General features: G+C 62.2%; 1 protein-coding gene across 1 annotated transcript in view; it reads right to left on the bottom strand.

Annotated features, from left to right (window-relative positions):
- Positions 1 to 13,468, bottom strand: part of SLC9A3 (solute carrier family 9 member A3) — a 40,998-nt gene that overhangs the window by 13,905 nt on the left and 13,625 nt on the right. The window contains exon 4 of the mRNA XM_063724516.1: positions 3,127 to 3,429. Within this exon, the coding sequence (XP_063580586.1) occupies positions 3,127 to 3,429 (303 nt within the window). The remainder of the gene's footprint in view (positions 1 to 3,126; positions 3,430 to 13,468) is intronic.

Consider the following 13,468-nt stretch of genomic DNA (forward strand, 5'->3'; position numbering starts at 1 on the left):
AGAGGACAACACTCAGAAGACACTCAGAGGACACTCAGAGGACAACACTCAGAGGACAACACTCAGAGGACACTCAGAGGACACTCAGAGGACAACACTCAGAGGACACTCAGAGGACACTCAGAGGACACTCAGAGGACACTGGGCCTCTTTGCTGTCTTCCCAGCCATGAGGGTGTGCAGAGACCACCCAGGGAGGGGGATGCCCCCGACGAGTCCCCCCACACAGCTGCTGCTGCCTCTCTGCTGGGCTGGAGCGGAGCCCACCACCGCTCTGGGCTGAGGCTCGGGCTGAGGAGGGGTTTGTCCCTGGAGCTGGACGGGTCTCAGGAGACAACAGAGAGCAGCCTGGCCAGGGGTTTCTGTGCTAGCGCCTGGGAGGGGACGGATCAGGGTCCTCTCTGCGGTGACTAAACTTTGAGTTTGCTGTGAGCTCCTAAGCCCCGGCAGCCTCTGGCCAGTGTCACAACACCCCGAGGAAGTGACAGATGCCAGAAGAACCAGCGTTCGGGGAGTTAAAGTCTCCATGTTGGAACGGGAACCACACAAGCCTTCTCCACTTCCAAACTCAGGCCTCAGGACGCGAATCCCCTTCAAGGTCATCTTTAAACGCGGCCTCCTGGCACGGCCACCCGCAGGGCAGTGATGGCCCCCGTGGATGTCCTGGGGTCGGCCGCGTTCAGACTCCCCGGCCGGCAGCCTTCCCGTCTGGACAGTTGCCCGTGGCCGTGCCAGGAGGGCTCATGCCACCAGACCGCATGTTCCAGGCCTTTCTCCACCAGGTGCTTTGCCTGTGCAAGGGCCTCTGATGCGTGAAGCTCCTGCAGGGCCTGTCGCCACACTGCCCAGACAGCCCCCGGGCCAGCACTGCCATGTCGACCCTTTCCCATGGGGCATGTCCAGCCTTGAGACGCTCCACAGGGCTTGGCCGCTGGTCTGCAGAGATCAGTTGCAGTCTCCCAGCTCTCTCGGACTCCCAGGAATGGGACGGACCTGCCGGCCGTGGGCCTCTCTGCTCCAGAACCTCAGGCAGCGACCAGCTGGGCCCCAAGACTGAGCGCAGGCCTCCAGCATCTGTGTCACCTGGGGAGCGGCCTGCCTCGAGGGGGCACAGTGCAGGCCTCCAACATCCACGTCATCTGGGGAGCAGCCTGCCTCGAGGGGCACAGTGCAGGCCTCCAGCATCCGTGTCACCTGGAGAGCAGCCTGCCTCGAGGGGCACAGAGATGGCCTCCAGCATCCACGTCACCTGGGGAGTGGCCTGCCTCAAGGGGGCACAGTGCAGGCCTCCAGCATCCGTGTCACCTGGGGAGCAGCCTGCCTCGAGGGGCACAGTGCAGGCCTCCAACATCCACGTCACCTGGGGAGTGGCCTGCCTCAAGGGGGCACAGTGCAGGCCTCCAGCATCCGTGTCACCTGGAGAGCGGCCTGCCTCGAGGGGCACAGAGATGGCCTCCAGCATCCGTGTCACCTGGGGAGCAGCCTGCCTCAAGGGGGCACAGTGCAGGCCTCCAGCATCCGTGTCACCTGGGGAGCAGCCTGCCTCGAGGGGCACAGTGCAGGCCTCCAGCATCCGTGTCACCTGGAGAGCGGCCTGCCTCGAGGGGCACAGAGATGGCCTCCAGCATCCGTGTCACCTGGGGAGCAGCCTGCCTCGAGGGGCACAGCGATACCCGGGACGCGTGTTTCCCATGAGGAGCGTTGTGGGAGGACGGTGGAGTCCAGCGTGGCGAGGGGCAGGGGTGGGCCAGGGATCAGGGATGACGTCCTCCAGGGCTTCACGGTGCAGGTGCAGCAAGGACGTCCTCCAGGCTCGGCCAGTCACGCCAAGGACATTCTGCTTCGTACAAGGGAAATCCGGCAGTGTCTCTGGCCAATGCTAGGTGGGGACCATTGTGACCAGCGGCCACGGAGCCACGGGGTGTGCCTGGCTCTCAAAGGAGCAGCCCTGACGGCCAGACTGATCAAAGGCTACTCCATCCCACACTCGACACAGCCGGGAGGAAGCTGGGGTCTCACGGGCGAGGGGCCATCTGGCAAGGTAGGCGTGACCCTCGAGGGGCCGCAGGTCCAGGAGTCTCTGCTACAACCCCTGAGGCTTTCCCTTGGGCCCGGTGGCTAGGGCGGCTGCCCCGTCCGAGGTGTGTCCTGACCACCTATGGCATTGCCCACGTGACGGGCCTGCCATCCATGAGCCTGTCTGCGCCCTCGGCAGCTTCCCCTGGGCTGTGCCTGGTGGGTGATGCTGGACGGCAGGGGCTCCACGGAGTGGTGAGAAGGCCCCAACCCGGGAGCTCCTCTTTCTCCATGCGTCTCCTTGGTCTCAGGTTTCAGCCCCTTGATTCCCATGGAGAGGCCGGGCCATGCTCTCCCTTGAACCAGACAGAAAATCGCCAATTCTTGTGAGTCTGGTTCAGCTGGTGGATTTGTTTGAGGCTGAGTTCTCAGACAGGTGAGGGCGGCAGGTGCCGGAGGCCTGGGCTCAGCCGTGGGGCCCAGCTGGTCAAAGCTAGGCTCTGCCTGAGGTCCTTGGGCCCAGCTGGTCAAAGCTGTAGCATCCCTGGCAGTAGCGGCAGGCATCAGGGCTGCACCACACCTGGCATATTGGGAGGCACCAGCCATGCATGGTCTGGCTCCAGGGCGGGAGGCAGTGCCTGAGAGATGAAGCACCCAAGACCAAAACTGCGCAGGCAGCTCTGGCTCCGGATGTGGCTGCAGCTACATGGGTGCAGCGGTGGCCGAGCGGCTCCGGCACACAGGCTAGGAGGAACAGTGCCCGATACACCAGGCTCTGCAGTCCTCGTCTCCCTGGGACCTGGTGGCCGGTGAGTGTGGACGGACCCCGACCTCTGCCCAGTGCCGGAGGAAGAGCGGCAGCCCCCGGCCACCTGCAGCTCCCCAGCCAAGCTGCTGATATGGGAACTCCTCCCCAAGCAGAACATGTGCTGGGACCTGGGGACACGCAGGGGACTGGCCTTGGTCACGAGGGCCTACGGGGCTGCCAGCCACGTTTCTCCCCTGACACCCCCTGGAGGCCTGGATGCGGCACCCCGACCTTTCTGAGATGAGGCAGCCCCCCCCGGGCCCCACCCTGAGCCCGGCTGGGGCAACAGTGGCGCAGACTCACCCATGAGCCCACTGAGGAAGACGCCGTAGAGGGACAGGCCGGTGGTGGCCGCGTTCCACACAGTGCCCACGACAGCGTACAACAGGATGGTCCCCAGGTTGCCGAAGAAGAGGCGGTTAGGCATGAAGTAGCCGGCGTCCAGCACGATGGGGGGCAGCAGGTAGAAGAAGAAGACGGTGGGCGTCAGTGTGAAGGACGCGATGTGGTCGGCTGCCCAGACGATGCCGCCCAGCACCAGGCCCAGCACAATGAGCAGGGCGCTCTCGGGAACCACGCTGGTGACCTTGTGGGACAGGTGGAACCCTGCAGGGGAGGGGAGGGAGGTCAGGGCCGGGCTATGAGGGAGGGGAGGGAGGTGGGGGGAACCCGTGGGGGAGGGGAGGGAGGTGGGGGGACCTGTGGGGGAGGGGATGGAGGTGGGGGGACCTGTGGGGGAGGGGAGGGAGGTGGGGGGACCCCGTGGGGGAGGGGATGGAGGTGGGGGGACCTGTGGGGGAGGGGAGGGAGGTGGGGGGACCTGTGGGGGAGGGGATGGAGGTGGGGGGAACCCGTGGGGGAGGGGATGGAGGTGAGGGGACCCCGTGGGGGAGGGGATGGAGGTGGGGGGACCTGTGGGGGAGGGGAGGGAGGTGGGGGGACCTGTGGGGGAGGGGAGGGAGGTGGGGGGACCTGTGGGGGAAGGGAGGGAGGTGGGGGGACCTGTGGGGGAAGGGAGGGAGGTGGGGGACCTGTGGGGGAGGGGATGGAGGTGAGGGGACCCCGTGGGGGAGGGGAGGGAGGTGGGGGGACCTGTGGGGGAGGGGAGGGAGGTGGGGGGGAACCCACAGGGGAGGGGAGGGAGGTGGGGGGACCTGTGGGGGAGGGGAGGGAGGTGGGGGGACCTGTGGGGGAAGGGAGGGAGGTGGGGGGACCTGTGGGGGAAGGGAGGGAGGTGGGGGACCTGTGGGGGAGGGGATGGAGGTGAGGGGACCCCGTGGGGGAGGGGAGGGAGGTGGGGGGACCTGTGGGGGAGGGGAGGGAGGTGGGGGGGAACCCACAGGGGAGGGGATAGAGGTGGGGGGGAACCCACAGGGGAGGGGCGGGAGGTCGGGGTGGGACCTGCGGAGGAGGGGAGGGAGGTCCAGGTGATCAGGTCCCACAGGGCTCAGAGCTGCAGGCATCTAAGACCTCCCCCGACTTTTCAGGGAGCCCAAGAGGGCTGGGAAGGAGGAAAGTGCAGGGGCAGCTGCTGGAGCCCCCAGAAGGGAGTCAGTTGGAGGAGGGTGCTGGTGCTATGGGGTGGAGGCCCGTGCTGGGTGGACGGTGGCAGGGGGCCTCTGACCTGCCGCCCCACCACCCGGCTGGTTCTGGTCCCCCAGACCCCCAACTCACTCTGTGCCTTTTGCCTTGGTGACCAAGGTCTGAGCTCACCCTGTCCCTGACGTTGTGGCCAGAGCCTGCTCCCACTTGAGGCTGGCTCTGTTTCAGACCCCTCCAGAGGGACCCCATGGAGGCTGTGGCCCCCTCTCCTCGTGCCCCTCTCCTGGGATCACAGCCCCTGGGTGGGGCCTTCTAGGAAGGGTCTCTGGGTCCTGCCACGCCACTCCCCACAGGTGAGCTTGAGGGTGGACAGCAGGCCCTGGGGACCCCCCGTGGAGCTTCACCCCGTCCCCCAGCACCATCGCCCCTGCCAGGACCTCTCAGAGGCTCTGCCTGGCCCTGTGGGTGGGGGGTGCAGGCACCAACCTATCTGGGCCATGTCTCCTGTGTTTTAATTGGACTCAGAAAAAAAAAAAAGGTGATGAGAATTTCTGCGCTCGGCCTGATTTCAAAATAGCGGGAAGGCTGACAAATGAGGTGCGTCCTCGTAAGGGATAATGAGCTTCTTCATTCCCTCAGCTGCTGGTTATTAAGTCTTCTTTGAAATTCAAAGGAAAGTTGTCTCCTGAGATGGCCGAGACCCCATTTAAGCACAGAGCAGCGGGAGCGGAGAGGCTCCCTCGAACACCACCCGCCCCTGAAGAATGTGTCAGCACAGCTGGAGGGCCGGTGGAGGCAGTGGCCACATCCCACCTTTCCCGACTGTGTGGCCCTGACGAGCTCGGCCCTCCCTGCCTGTTTTCTCCCTTGTAATTATGGAGCTCTTGCAGGGCCGGGTGCTCAGAGGAGGGAGGTGCTGTTCTGGATTTGCCGTTCCTTCCCCGCGGATGGTCTTACACCAAATACCACGGGTGGCATGGGCCCCTCTAGGGAGGGTGGCAGGCACAAGCTCCGCACCTGCCCGGCCACCAGCACTGCACTGCGGTCTCCCGACCCTGTCCCCAGGACAGCGGCTCTGCCTGTTGCTCCAGATTCCAAAACACCAGCTCCGGGAGAGATCAGGGTTCAGAGGCTCCTGCTTTCAGGATCAGAGGTCCTGCTGTGGATCCCTGTCCCCACCATGTGCCCCACAGGCTCTCTGAGCCCCCCGACGGCTCCCCCACTCCGGGCTGCACATCCTGCACGGATCTGAGCTCCACACCTGTCAGGCAGGGCAGCAGGGGTCGGCCCTGGAAGCTGGAACCATGCAACAGTGATGACCAAACCAGGGGAGGGCATGGCCTGCAATGAGCGAGGGACTGGCCTGGAATGAGGGAGGGAGGCTGTCCCTGGGGAACACGGAGGGTGAGCTCCCTGGAGTCCTCCGGGCCCCGCTCAGAGCTGGCCTGCAGGGTCCCGTCTGCTCCAGCTTTCAGGAGGAGAGCATCCGCAGGGTTGACCTTGCTGTCTCCCCACAGCTCTCCCTTCTCTAGAAGGTGCTCCCCAGCTGGGAGTGGCTATGATACACGTGAGGAGTCCTGGGGCCCTAATGCGTACCCCGACAGCCCCGTCCTCAGCAGCGCCCTCCCCAGATCTGGGCTCACGGGGCTGGCAGCCCAGCAGGAAAACAGGGGCCCCTCTCCTCTGGGCTCCACAGCCTGGTCCCTGTGGTGGCCGGGGACAGACCTGGCCTCGAAGAGCTTTGGGAAGAGACATGGGTGGCACCTTCCGGGCCTGCGAGGGGAAGGCTGTGGCCTCTGCTCAGGGCAGCCTGGGGCCCCCTCCACACCCGGGACTCAGCAAGTCCTAGGCTGGCCTGGGAATCTGCACACTGAGGGCTCCGAGGCTTTTGGGAGTCCCGCTGGGGGTCCCTGTGGTGTAGGAAGGCCCGGGGCAGGTGTTCCCACCTCTGCAGCCTCCTGATTTCTTCATTAATGTCCAGAGAGAAGTGGAGTTTACCACTTCCTTCCTTCCTTCCTGAGTGCTGTAAATCCTGGCCTTGGTGTCCCAAGCTGTGTTAGGAAGACCAGGGTGGTCTGTGCCTGGTACCGGTGCCCGCCCACCCACAGGCTGACCCGCGCCTCTCACATCTGTCTTTGGCGACGTCGTCACCTCTGCTGCTGCCCAATGAGTGCCTAGCAAAGCCCGGCACAGCCGTGGTGATGGTGACCCCCTGGAGGCTGCCCAGCCCCTGGTGAGACCCACCCAGGCCGCTGTTCTCTACACGATGCACATTCTTTGCCTCTGCCCACGTCCCAGGCTGGCTCCTGTGGGGGAATGGGCTCACCTCTCCTCCTTTCAGGGTCACAAGACCCGGGAGACGGTATTTGTCCAATAGCGCTTGTGGAGCAGCCAGCGGGGCACGTGTGGCCCCTCGGTGCCCGCCGGCATGTAGCTGCCTTGAGGGTAAAATCCAGTGACCACAGAGACCTCGTGTCCCCAGGTGGGGGGCACCGTGGCCGCAGGTCAGACCTGGGAAGCAGCAGGAGTCTCGGAGCTCCAGGACGCCCTCGCCCTTGGTGACTGCAAACACTTGGCCCGGGGTCTTTTTGTTCAGGGCTTGCGTCTTTTAGCCACAGTCTTCCAAAATTAGGTTCACAGTGATCACCACCGTTGTGAAGCCACCCCAGACAACTGCAGGGCCAGCAAGTCCGGGACACAGGGACCAGCTTTGTCTTTAAAAACAACAACGCAACTCTGTGCCCTGGGGACTCACAGTGCTCCCCCCACCATTGCTGACCCTCCCCACGCTCCACTCCCCCCACCATCGCTGACCCTCCCCACGCTCCACTCCCCGCATCATCGCTGACCCTCCCCACGCTCCACTCCCCCCACCATCGCTGACCCTCCCCACGCTCCACTCCCCGCATCATCGCTGACCCTCCCCACGCTCCACTCCCCGCATCATCGCTGACCCTCCCCACGCTCCACTCCCCCCGCCATCGCTGATCCTCCCCACGCTCCACTCCCCCCACCATCGCTGACCCTCCCCACGCTCCACTCCCCCCACCATCGCTGATCCTCCCCACGCTCCACTCCCCCCACCATCGCTGACCCTCCGCCACACTCAAATGCGGCCACTGGTTACTGTAAAAGCCTGTTAACTGGGACACTGGTGGGTGAGGGACAGGCTTCAGACCAAACACTCCTGCTCAGAAGTAAGCCCTGAAAATCCACAGAAAACATCCTCTGACCTTGGTAGTTACTGAGAAAATATACATATATACACACAAATGCCGCCTAGGTGGGAGGGCGGCTGTTTCCAACATTCTGCCATCCGGGGTTGGAAAGGGTGTTGGACACGCCTTTCCCATGTGCGGCGTCCGAGGGCAGCTCCTGCAGTCTTCAGGGTGTGTGTGTGTGTTGAGTTGAGAGCTCACCTGTGTCCTCCTGCATGGGACATGCCGTCCCACCTGCCCACGGGGGAGGAGCCGCACCCATCCCCACCATCCAGGCAGGCGTGAGCCACGTCTCCTGAGAGGCCCAACCTAACAGCCTCTGATGACCTGTGGGTGACGCGTGAGTGACCCCCTGTTCTGTGAATGCGTCAGCTTGCTCCCCTACCGGGCACTGATCCTTTCCTATTGACACGAGGTTCTTCGTAAGCTGGAAAATCCAGCCTTTGCTTATGTCTTCAGCAGCAGGTAGATTTTCACTTTCAAAAATGTTGCTCTCATCTTTCCACTTTGTCTTCTGTCATTTTGCTCCATGCAAACATCTTTTCTTTTTATAGTTAAATTTATTGGTCTTTTGTTTTATGGCTTCTGAGTTTTGTGTTATGCTTAAAGCCATTCCTGTTCAAGTTTTCTGCCAAATTTTTTAGCAGGAAAAATAAAGGCACTCAATTAAATTTTCCTTGAAGGCTGGACTCAGTGGTTCACACCTGTAATCCCAATACAACAGTTTGGGAGGCCAAGACAGGTGGATCCCTTGAGCCCAGGAGTTCAAGACCAGCCTGGGAAACATGGTGAAACCCCGTCTTTACAAAAAAAATACAAAAACTCTGCTGGGCATGGTGGCACACAACTGTAGTCCCAGCTACTCAGGAGGCCGAGGTGGGAGGATCACCTGAGCCTGGGAGGTTGAGGCTGCAGTGAGCCAAGATCGCACCACTACATTCCAGCCTGGGCGACGGAGGCCTTGTCTCAAAAAAAAAAATTTTTTTTTACTTGAATTTAACAGAGAAAATACTTAAAAATAGTTGCAACTCAGAAGGCCCTGCTAGCCTCAGAGAGACAGTCTTTCCACACAGATGTCTGTTCCTGAAATCCCTGAGCCTGGAAGTGGATCTGGGTGGCACTGGTGGGTGGTTCCCGGTGCCCATGTCCCTGCCCCGTGGGTGTCCCTTAAGTCACGCCACTGCTCTGCCTCGGGCGACACGGTGCACTGGCCGAATTCTCTCCAGGTGCAGGAATCAACGCCCCCCCACTGCCCTCAAAACCTGGTTTCTCTGCTCCCGGGTCTCAAATCCGGGTTCTTCCCTTGACAGCTGGTGTCCACCCTCAAGCATTTGCGAATGTCAGGCTGACACCTCTGTGTCTGAGCCTGTCTGGGCACCGGGACTGCTGTGAAGGACACAGTCAGCCAGACTTTGCTTAGTTCACCTGTCGGGGCCACTTGTTCCCGTTTATCTCTGTCTGGTTGTCAGAATAAATTGTTTCCAACCAGGAAACAAGGATATCTCTTAACACAATTGTTCTATTCTTTGGTTCTTCCTCCACTTCAAAGAAGCTTCCTGAAGCTTCCAGATCCCCTGCAGCCCCCCTGAGCTGCTGACCCTGACCCCTGGGAGTGAAGCCTCATCTGACCCTGTCCCAGGTGGGGCCGCCTGGCCGCATCCCCAGCCTCTGCCCTCCGACAACTCAGGCACGTGCTGGTCAGCTATGAAGCCTTAGCCTCGCTTGTGGGAGTCCCTGCCTCAGGGATGCCGGCCTCCTGCCTCGGCCACCGCCCTCCTCTTCAAGGCTGCTGTTTTGCCTCTGGTCGCTCTATCTTGTCTTTTTTCTCCGCATTCCTGGAAGTCTCTTGGACCTTTCGCTCTGACAGTGGCTTGAGCCTCGGCCGCCACTTCCGCCCCTGCTACTTGTGGGCCACGTCTCGGTCCAACGCTGCGGTGCTGCTTCTAACCGTGTCTTCTCTGTGAACGTCCTCATGATGAACGCCCCGTTCCATTTCCCACGCTGGAGCTGCTGCTTCTGGGACTCACATTCCGGCCATTTCCGTGGTATGAGGTACGGGCAGGACTCCTTCTGCTTCTTGTCACACTTGTCCCGGGCTGAGCTCTTCCCCGCCAGCCCCACTTCCTGCCCTTCCAGCATCAGCCCAGCCACTGAGCCCTTTTCTTTTGAGACATCATCTTGTTCTGTCACCTGGGCTGGAGTGCAGCGGCACCACCTCGGCTCACTGCAACCTCCGCCTCCTGGGTTCAAGCGATTCTCCTGCCTCAGCCTCCGAGTAGCTGGGATTACAGGCGTGCGCCACCATGCCCAGCAAATTTTTGTATTTTTTGTAGAGATGGAGTTTCACCATGTTGGCCAGGCTGGTCTTAAACTCCTGGGGTCAAGCGACACGCCCGCCTCGGTCGCCCACAGTGCTGGGATCACAGGCGTGAGCCACCGTGCCTGGCCAACCGTGTCTTCTCCCCTTGCTTGTGCCCACCGTGGAAGGTTCCGTGGATGTTCTCTGCACAACCCCGCTTTGGGAAGAGTGCCCCTGCTGGCCTCGGCTGCCTCTCCTGGGGTGTGTCTCCCTGCTGAGCTGGCTTTGGGTGGGATACTGCTTCTTAGGCAGGGGAGTCCTGCAGTGTCTCCTCTGGTATTGGATGGCAGTTTCGCCCCAGCCAGGGTGGGGGTTCTCCTGGGCTTCTGCTTCTTCCTCCCGATGAGGCGCCAAGGCCAGGCCTCTCCTCGGTGACCTCTGCATCTCCCTGGTTTGGGACACTGCACTGGGGACCAAGAGAGGGGAAGGGTCTCGTTCTCATCTTCTCCTGAAACCAGGGGCTCTGTGGTTGACGGAAGTCCTCAGAGGGCGTCCTCAGCCTGGGGCTGGTCTGCTCCACACGGCTTTTCCCAAGGACCCACAGCCTCCTCTTGAACAGCAGTCTGCATTGTAATTAGCTGGTGAAACCAAGAACTCAATTGGTTTTAAGAGGCAATTTGCTAGTGGTTTGGCAATTAAGCACACAATGGACGTTTGGGAGCCAAGTCCCTGTGCTGTGAGCCCTGCCGGGTCCAGTTCCTGCTGCCGGTCGGTATTGAGTGCCAGGGACTGGCCTGGCATGAGGGCCTGACCCGGGCGGTGCTGTCCACATGCACACAGCCGGGGCCGCCCCGCCTTCTGGGGGCATCTGCCGGCACCAACCAGGCCTGGGCCTGTGGTCGGGGCTTGTTCCGCAGACTCATTCCAGGCAAGGCGCTTACTTCCTGCCACAATCTGCACATTTTTAGGACAGGATGACGACACTTGGGCTCCAGGGTCCCTGTGTGGAAACGTCCCCACATGCTGGGCTGTCCTTCCTTCCTGTGTCCTCTGTCCGCCATCTTCAGACACCTCCCAGTGCCTGATGCCGTCTGCAGCTCCGTCTGGTCTGACAACAGGTCACTCCTGCTCCCTGGGGACACGTGGGCCGTCAAGGCTCTAGAATGGGAGGGAGGTGGCTGGCAGGGCCCGAGATGATGCCAAGGCAGCTCCTGGAGACCTTGCATCTGCACACGACGTCTCCATAGATCACCAGGAGGCCCAGCCACTCCCAGTCCAGGGTCCAGCCCCTCTGTAGGGGCCACTGCTCAAGCCAGCATGGCTACAGACACACCATGGGAGTGTGGAGGGGCCACTGCACCTCAAAGAGGAAGGAACCCACAGCCCTGGGCCCCGTCGGAGCTACCACAGGCGCAGGGCACAGGCTCCTCGGCCCAGAGCTGTCGGGCAGGAGCTGCAGGGTGGCCGGGACGCAACAGGCAGCGACATCCTCAACCTTCTACCAGAAGAGCCTCAGATCCACCACACTGACTGCAGCAACCCCGGCCCTGTGAGTTGAAAGGGCAGAGAGTGTCTGAGGCCTTAAGGAAATGAAGAGAACATAACTCGCCCCGTGGCACACACTGTGAGGGCACCAGACGGTGTGGGACCCTCCCAAGACGCACTATGCAGAGCCTGGGCTCAGCCACACAACTGCCGAAGCCAAAACCACGAGAAGCTCCACAGACGGAACTGGCTTCTGGCACCACTGGGACACTCCACGAGGCTCCCCCAGCTAGGTGCACACATGGCATGTGACTGGCATGCAGCCCTGGCAGGAATGGAAGGGGGTGTGGCAGAAGATGGGGACGGGACCCTCCAGGGACACAGGAAACACACACCAAGCACGGAGAGGCCAGGCAGGCCAGTGTGGACAGGGGGCTGGCGTGGACACGGGGCTGGTGTGGACGGGTCGGTGTGGATGGGGCTGGTGTGAACGGGGCTGCTGTGGGCGTGGCTGCTGTGGGCGGGGCTGGTGTGGACGGGGTCGGTGTGGAAGGGGCCGGTGTGGATGGGGCAGGCGTGGATGGGGCTGGTGTGGACATGGGGCTAGTATGGATGGGGCTGGTGTGGATGGGGCCATGTGGATGGGGCCAGTGTGGATGGGGCTGGTGGGTGTGGACGGGGCCGGTGTGGACACGGGGTCGGTGCGGACGAGGCTGGTGTGGACACGGGCCGGTGTGGACAGGGCTGGGGGCCGGTGTGGACAGGGCCAGGCCCTGAGTCTGCCTGCCACAGCCCGTGTGGCTTCCACACAAGGGGACAAACCTGGGGACACGCAGGCCCTCAGGTAACTGATTGCCGAGGCTGGAGAGTCACAGCTAATTAAGCACACAATGGATCGGCGGCCTGATGGTTACGACAGGGGACAGACGCTTTTAGTTCTAATTACAAACCCTGTGCCTGGAGGAGGAAGGGCCGGCGCTGGCAAACCGGACATTTCTGGAGTGGGTGCCGGAAAGGGCTTCTCTCTGGGCCCCGGGGGGCTCAGGAAGGCCACGGCCGACGCATGTCACACCCCTCGGAGCACAGAGGGACGGGGCTTGGTCAGGCCCAGGGCCTGCGCCGCCTCCAAGGACCTTTCAAGGTGACAGAGATTCAGCTGAGTCCACAAAAACGCAACAGCGCAGTAATCCTGTGGTTTTACTTTAACAGGAGCACGTCCCTGAGGATTAAACTCTGCCTCCCAGAAACAGCCCGGCTGAGCGGTGGGGCGGTGAGGCTAGGAAGGAGGGCGGAAGCACAGGTACCCACCCTCCCGGGGACGAGGGGCCGGGACATTCCACAGGCAGGCGCAGACACGCGCAGGAACAGGTGCACACAGAGACTCGCAGAGACGCAGAGACGTGCAGAGAGACACACAGAGGAGACACATACAGGGTCCACCCCATTCTCCTAGCAGAGCTGTGGGTGTGAGTTCACCGCCACCCGCCCCGCAGGTCCAGCGGAGCTCGCCAGCGCACTCTGACCTCAGTATCACTTTGCCCGCCTGCGGGGCATCGGCGAGGAATCAGGTAAATGTGTCGGCCGTCAAGCCCAGGGCGGAGGTAAAGGTGCTCACGGAGGTCCGCCGTGCAGCCTGGCAGATGTGCCTGCGTGACCCCACGCGTCCCTGCCTGCGGGTGCCGTTCCCCGTGAGTACTCAGGTTGTCCTGGGACAGGGGAGCCGGCTCCCCGGGGGCCACGGAGGAAGCCCCTCTCCGAGCGAGGCCAGGCCCCCGGGCCGGGAAGCTGCTTCCTGCCAGGTGAAGTTCACACAGCTCCAAGAACAACAGCCCGTTCAGGATTGGACTCCCTGCGCTCAAGTCACGAGGCGTTTTAGACATTGTACATTTACAACACTCAAGCAAACCTAGTCGGTTTTTAAATTGAAACATGACTGTTGCCAGCAGTTCCCTAGAGAATCAGGAGATCTTTCCATTCCAAACCACCCTGAGCAACGGCGCTGGGGCAAAATGAACGCAGCCTCCGAGCCAGCCACGGCCTGTCCAGGACGCTGGGAAGACCCCACAGCCCTTCCTTTCTGGGTCCCAGCTGTTCCAACCCC

Source organism: Pongo abelii, chromosome 4 (assembly GCF_028885655.2).
Source record: "Pongo abelii isolate AG06213 chromosome 4, NHGRI_mPonAbe1-v2.0_pri, whole genome shotgun sequence".
NCBI classification, from domain to species: Eukaryota; Metazoa; Chordata; class Mammalia; order Primates; family Hominidae; genus Pongo; species Pongo abelii.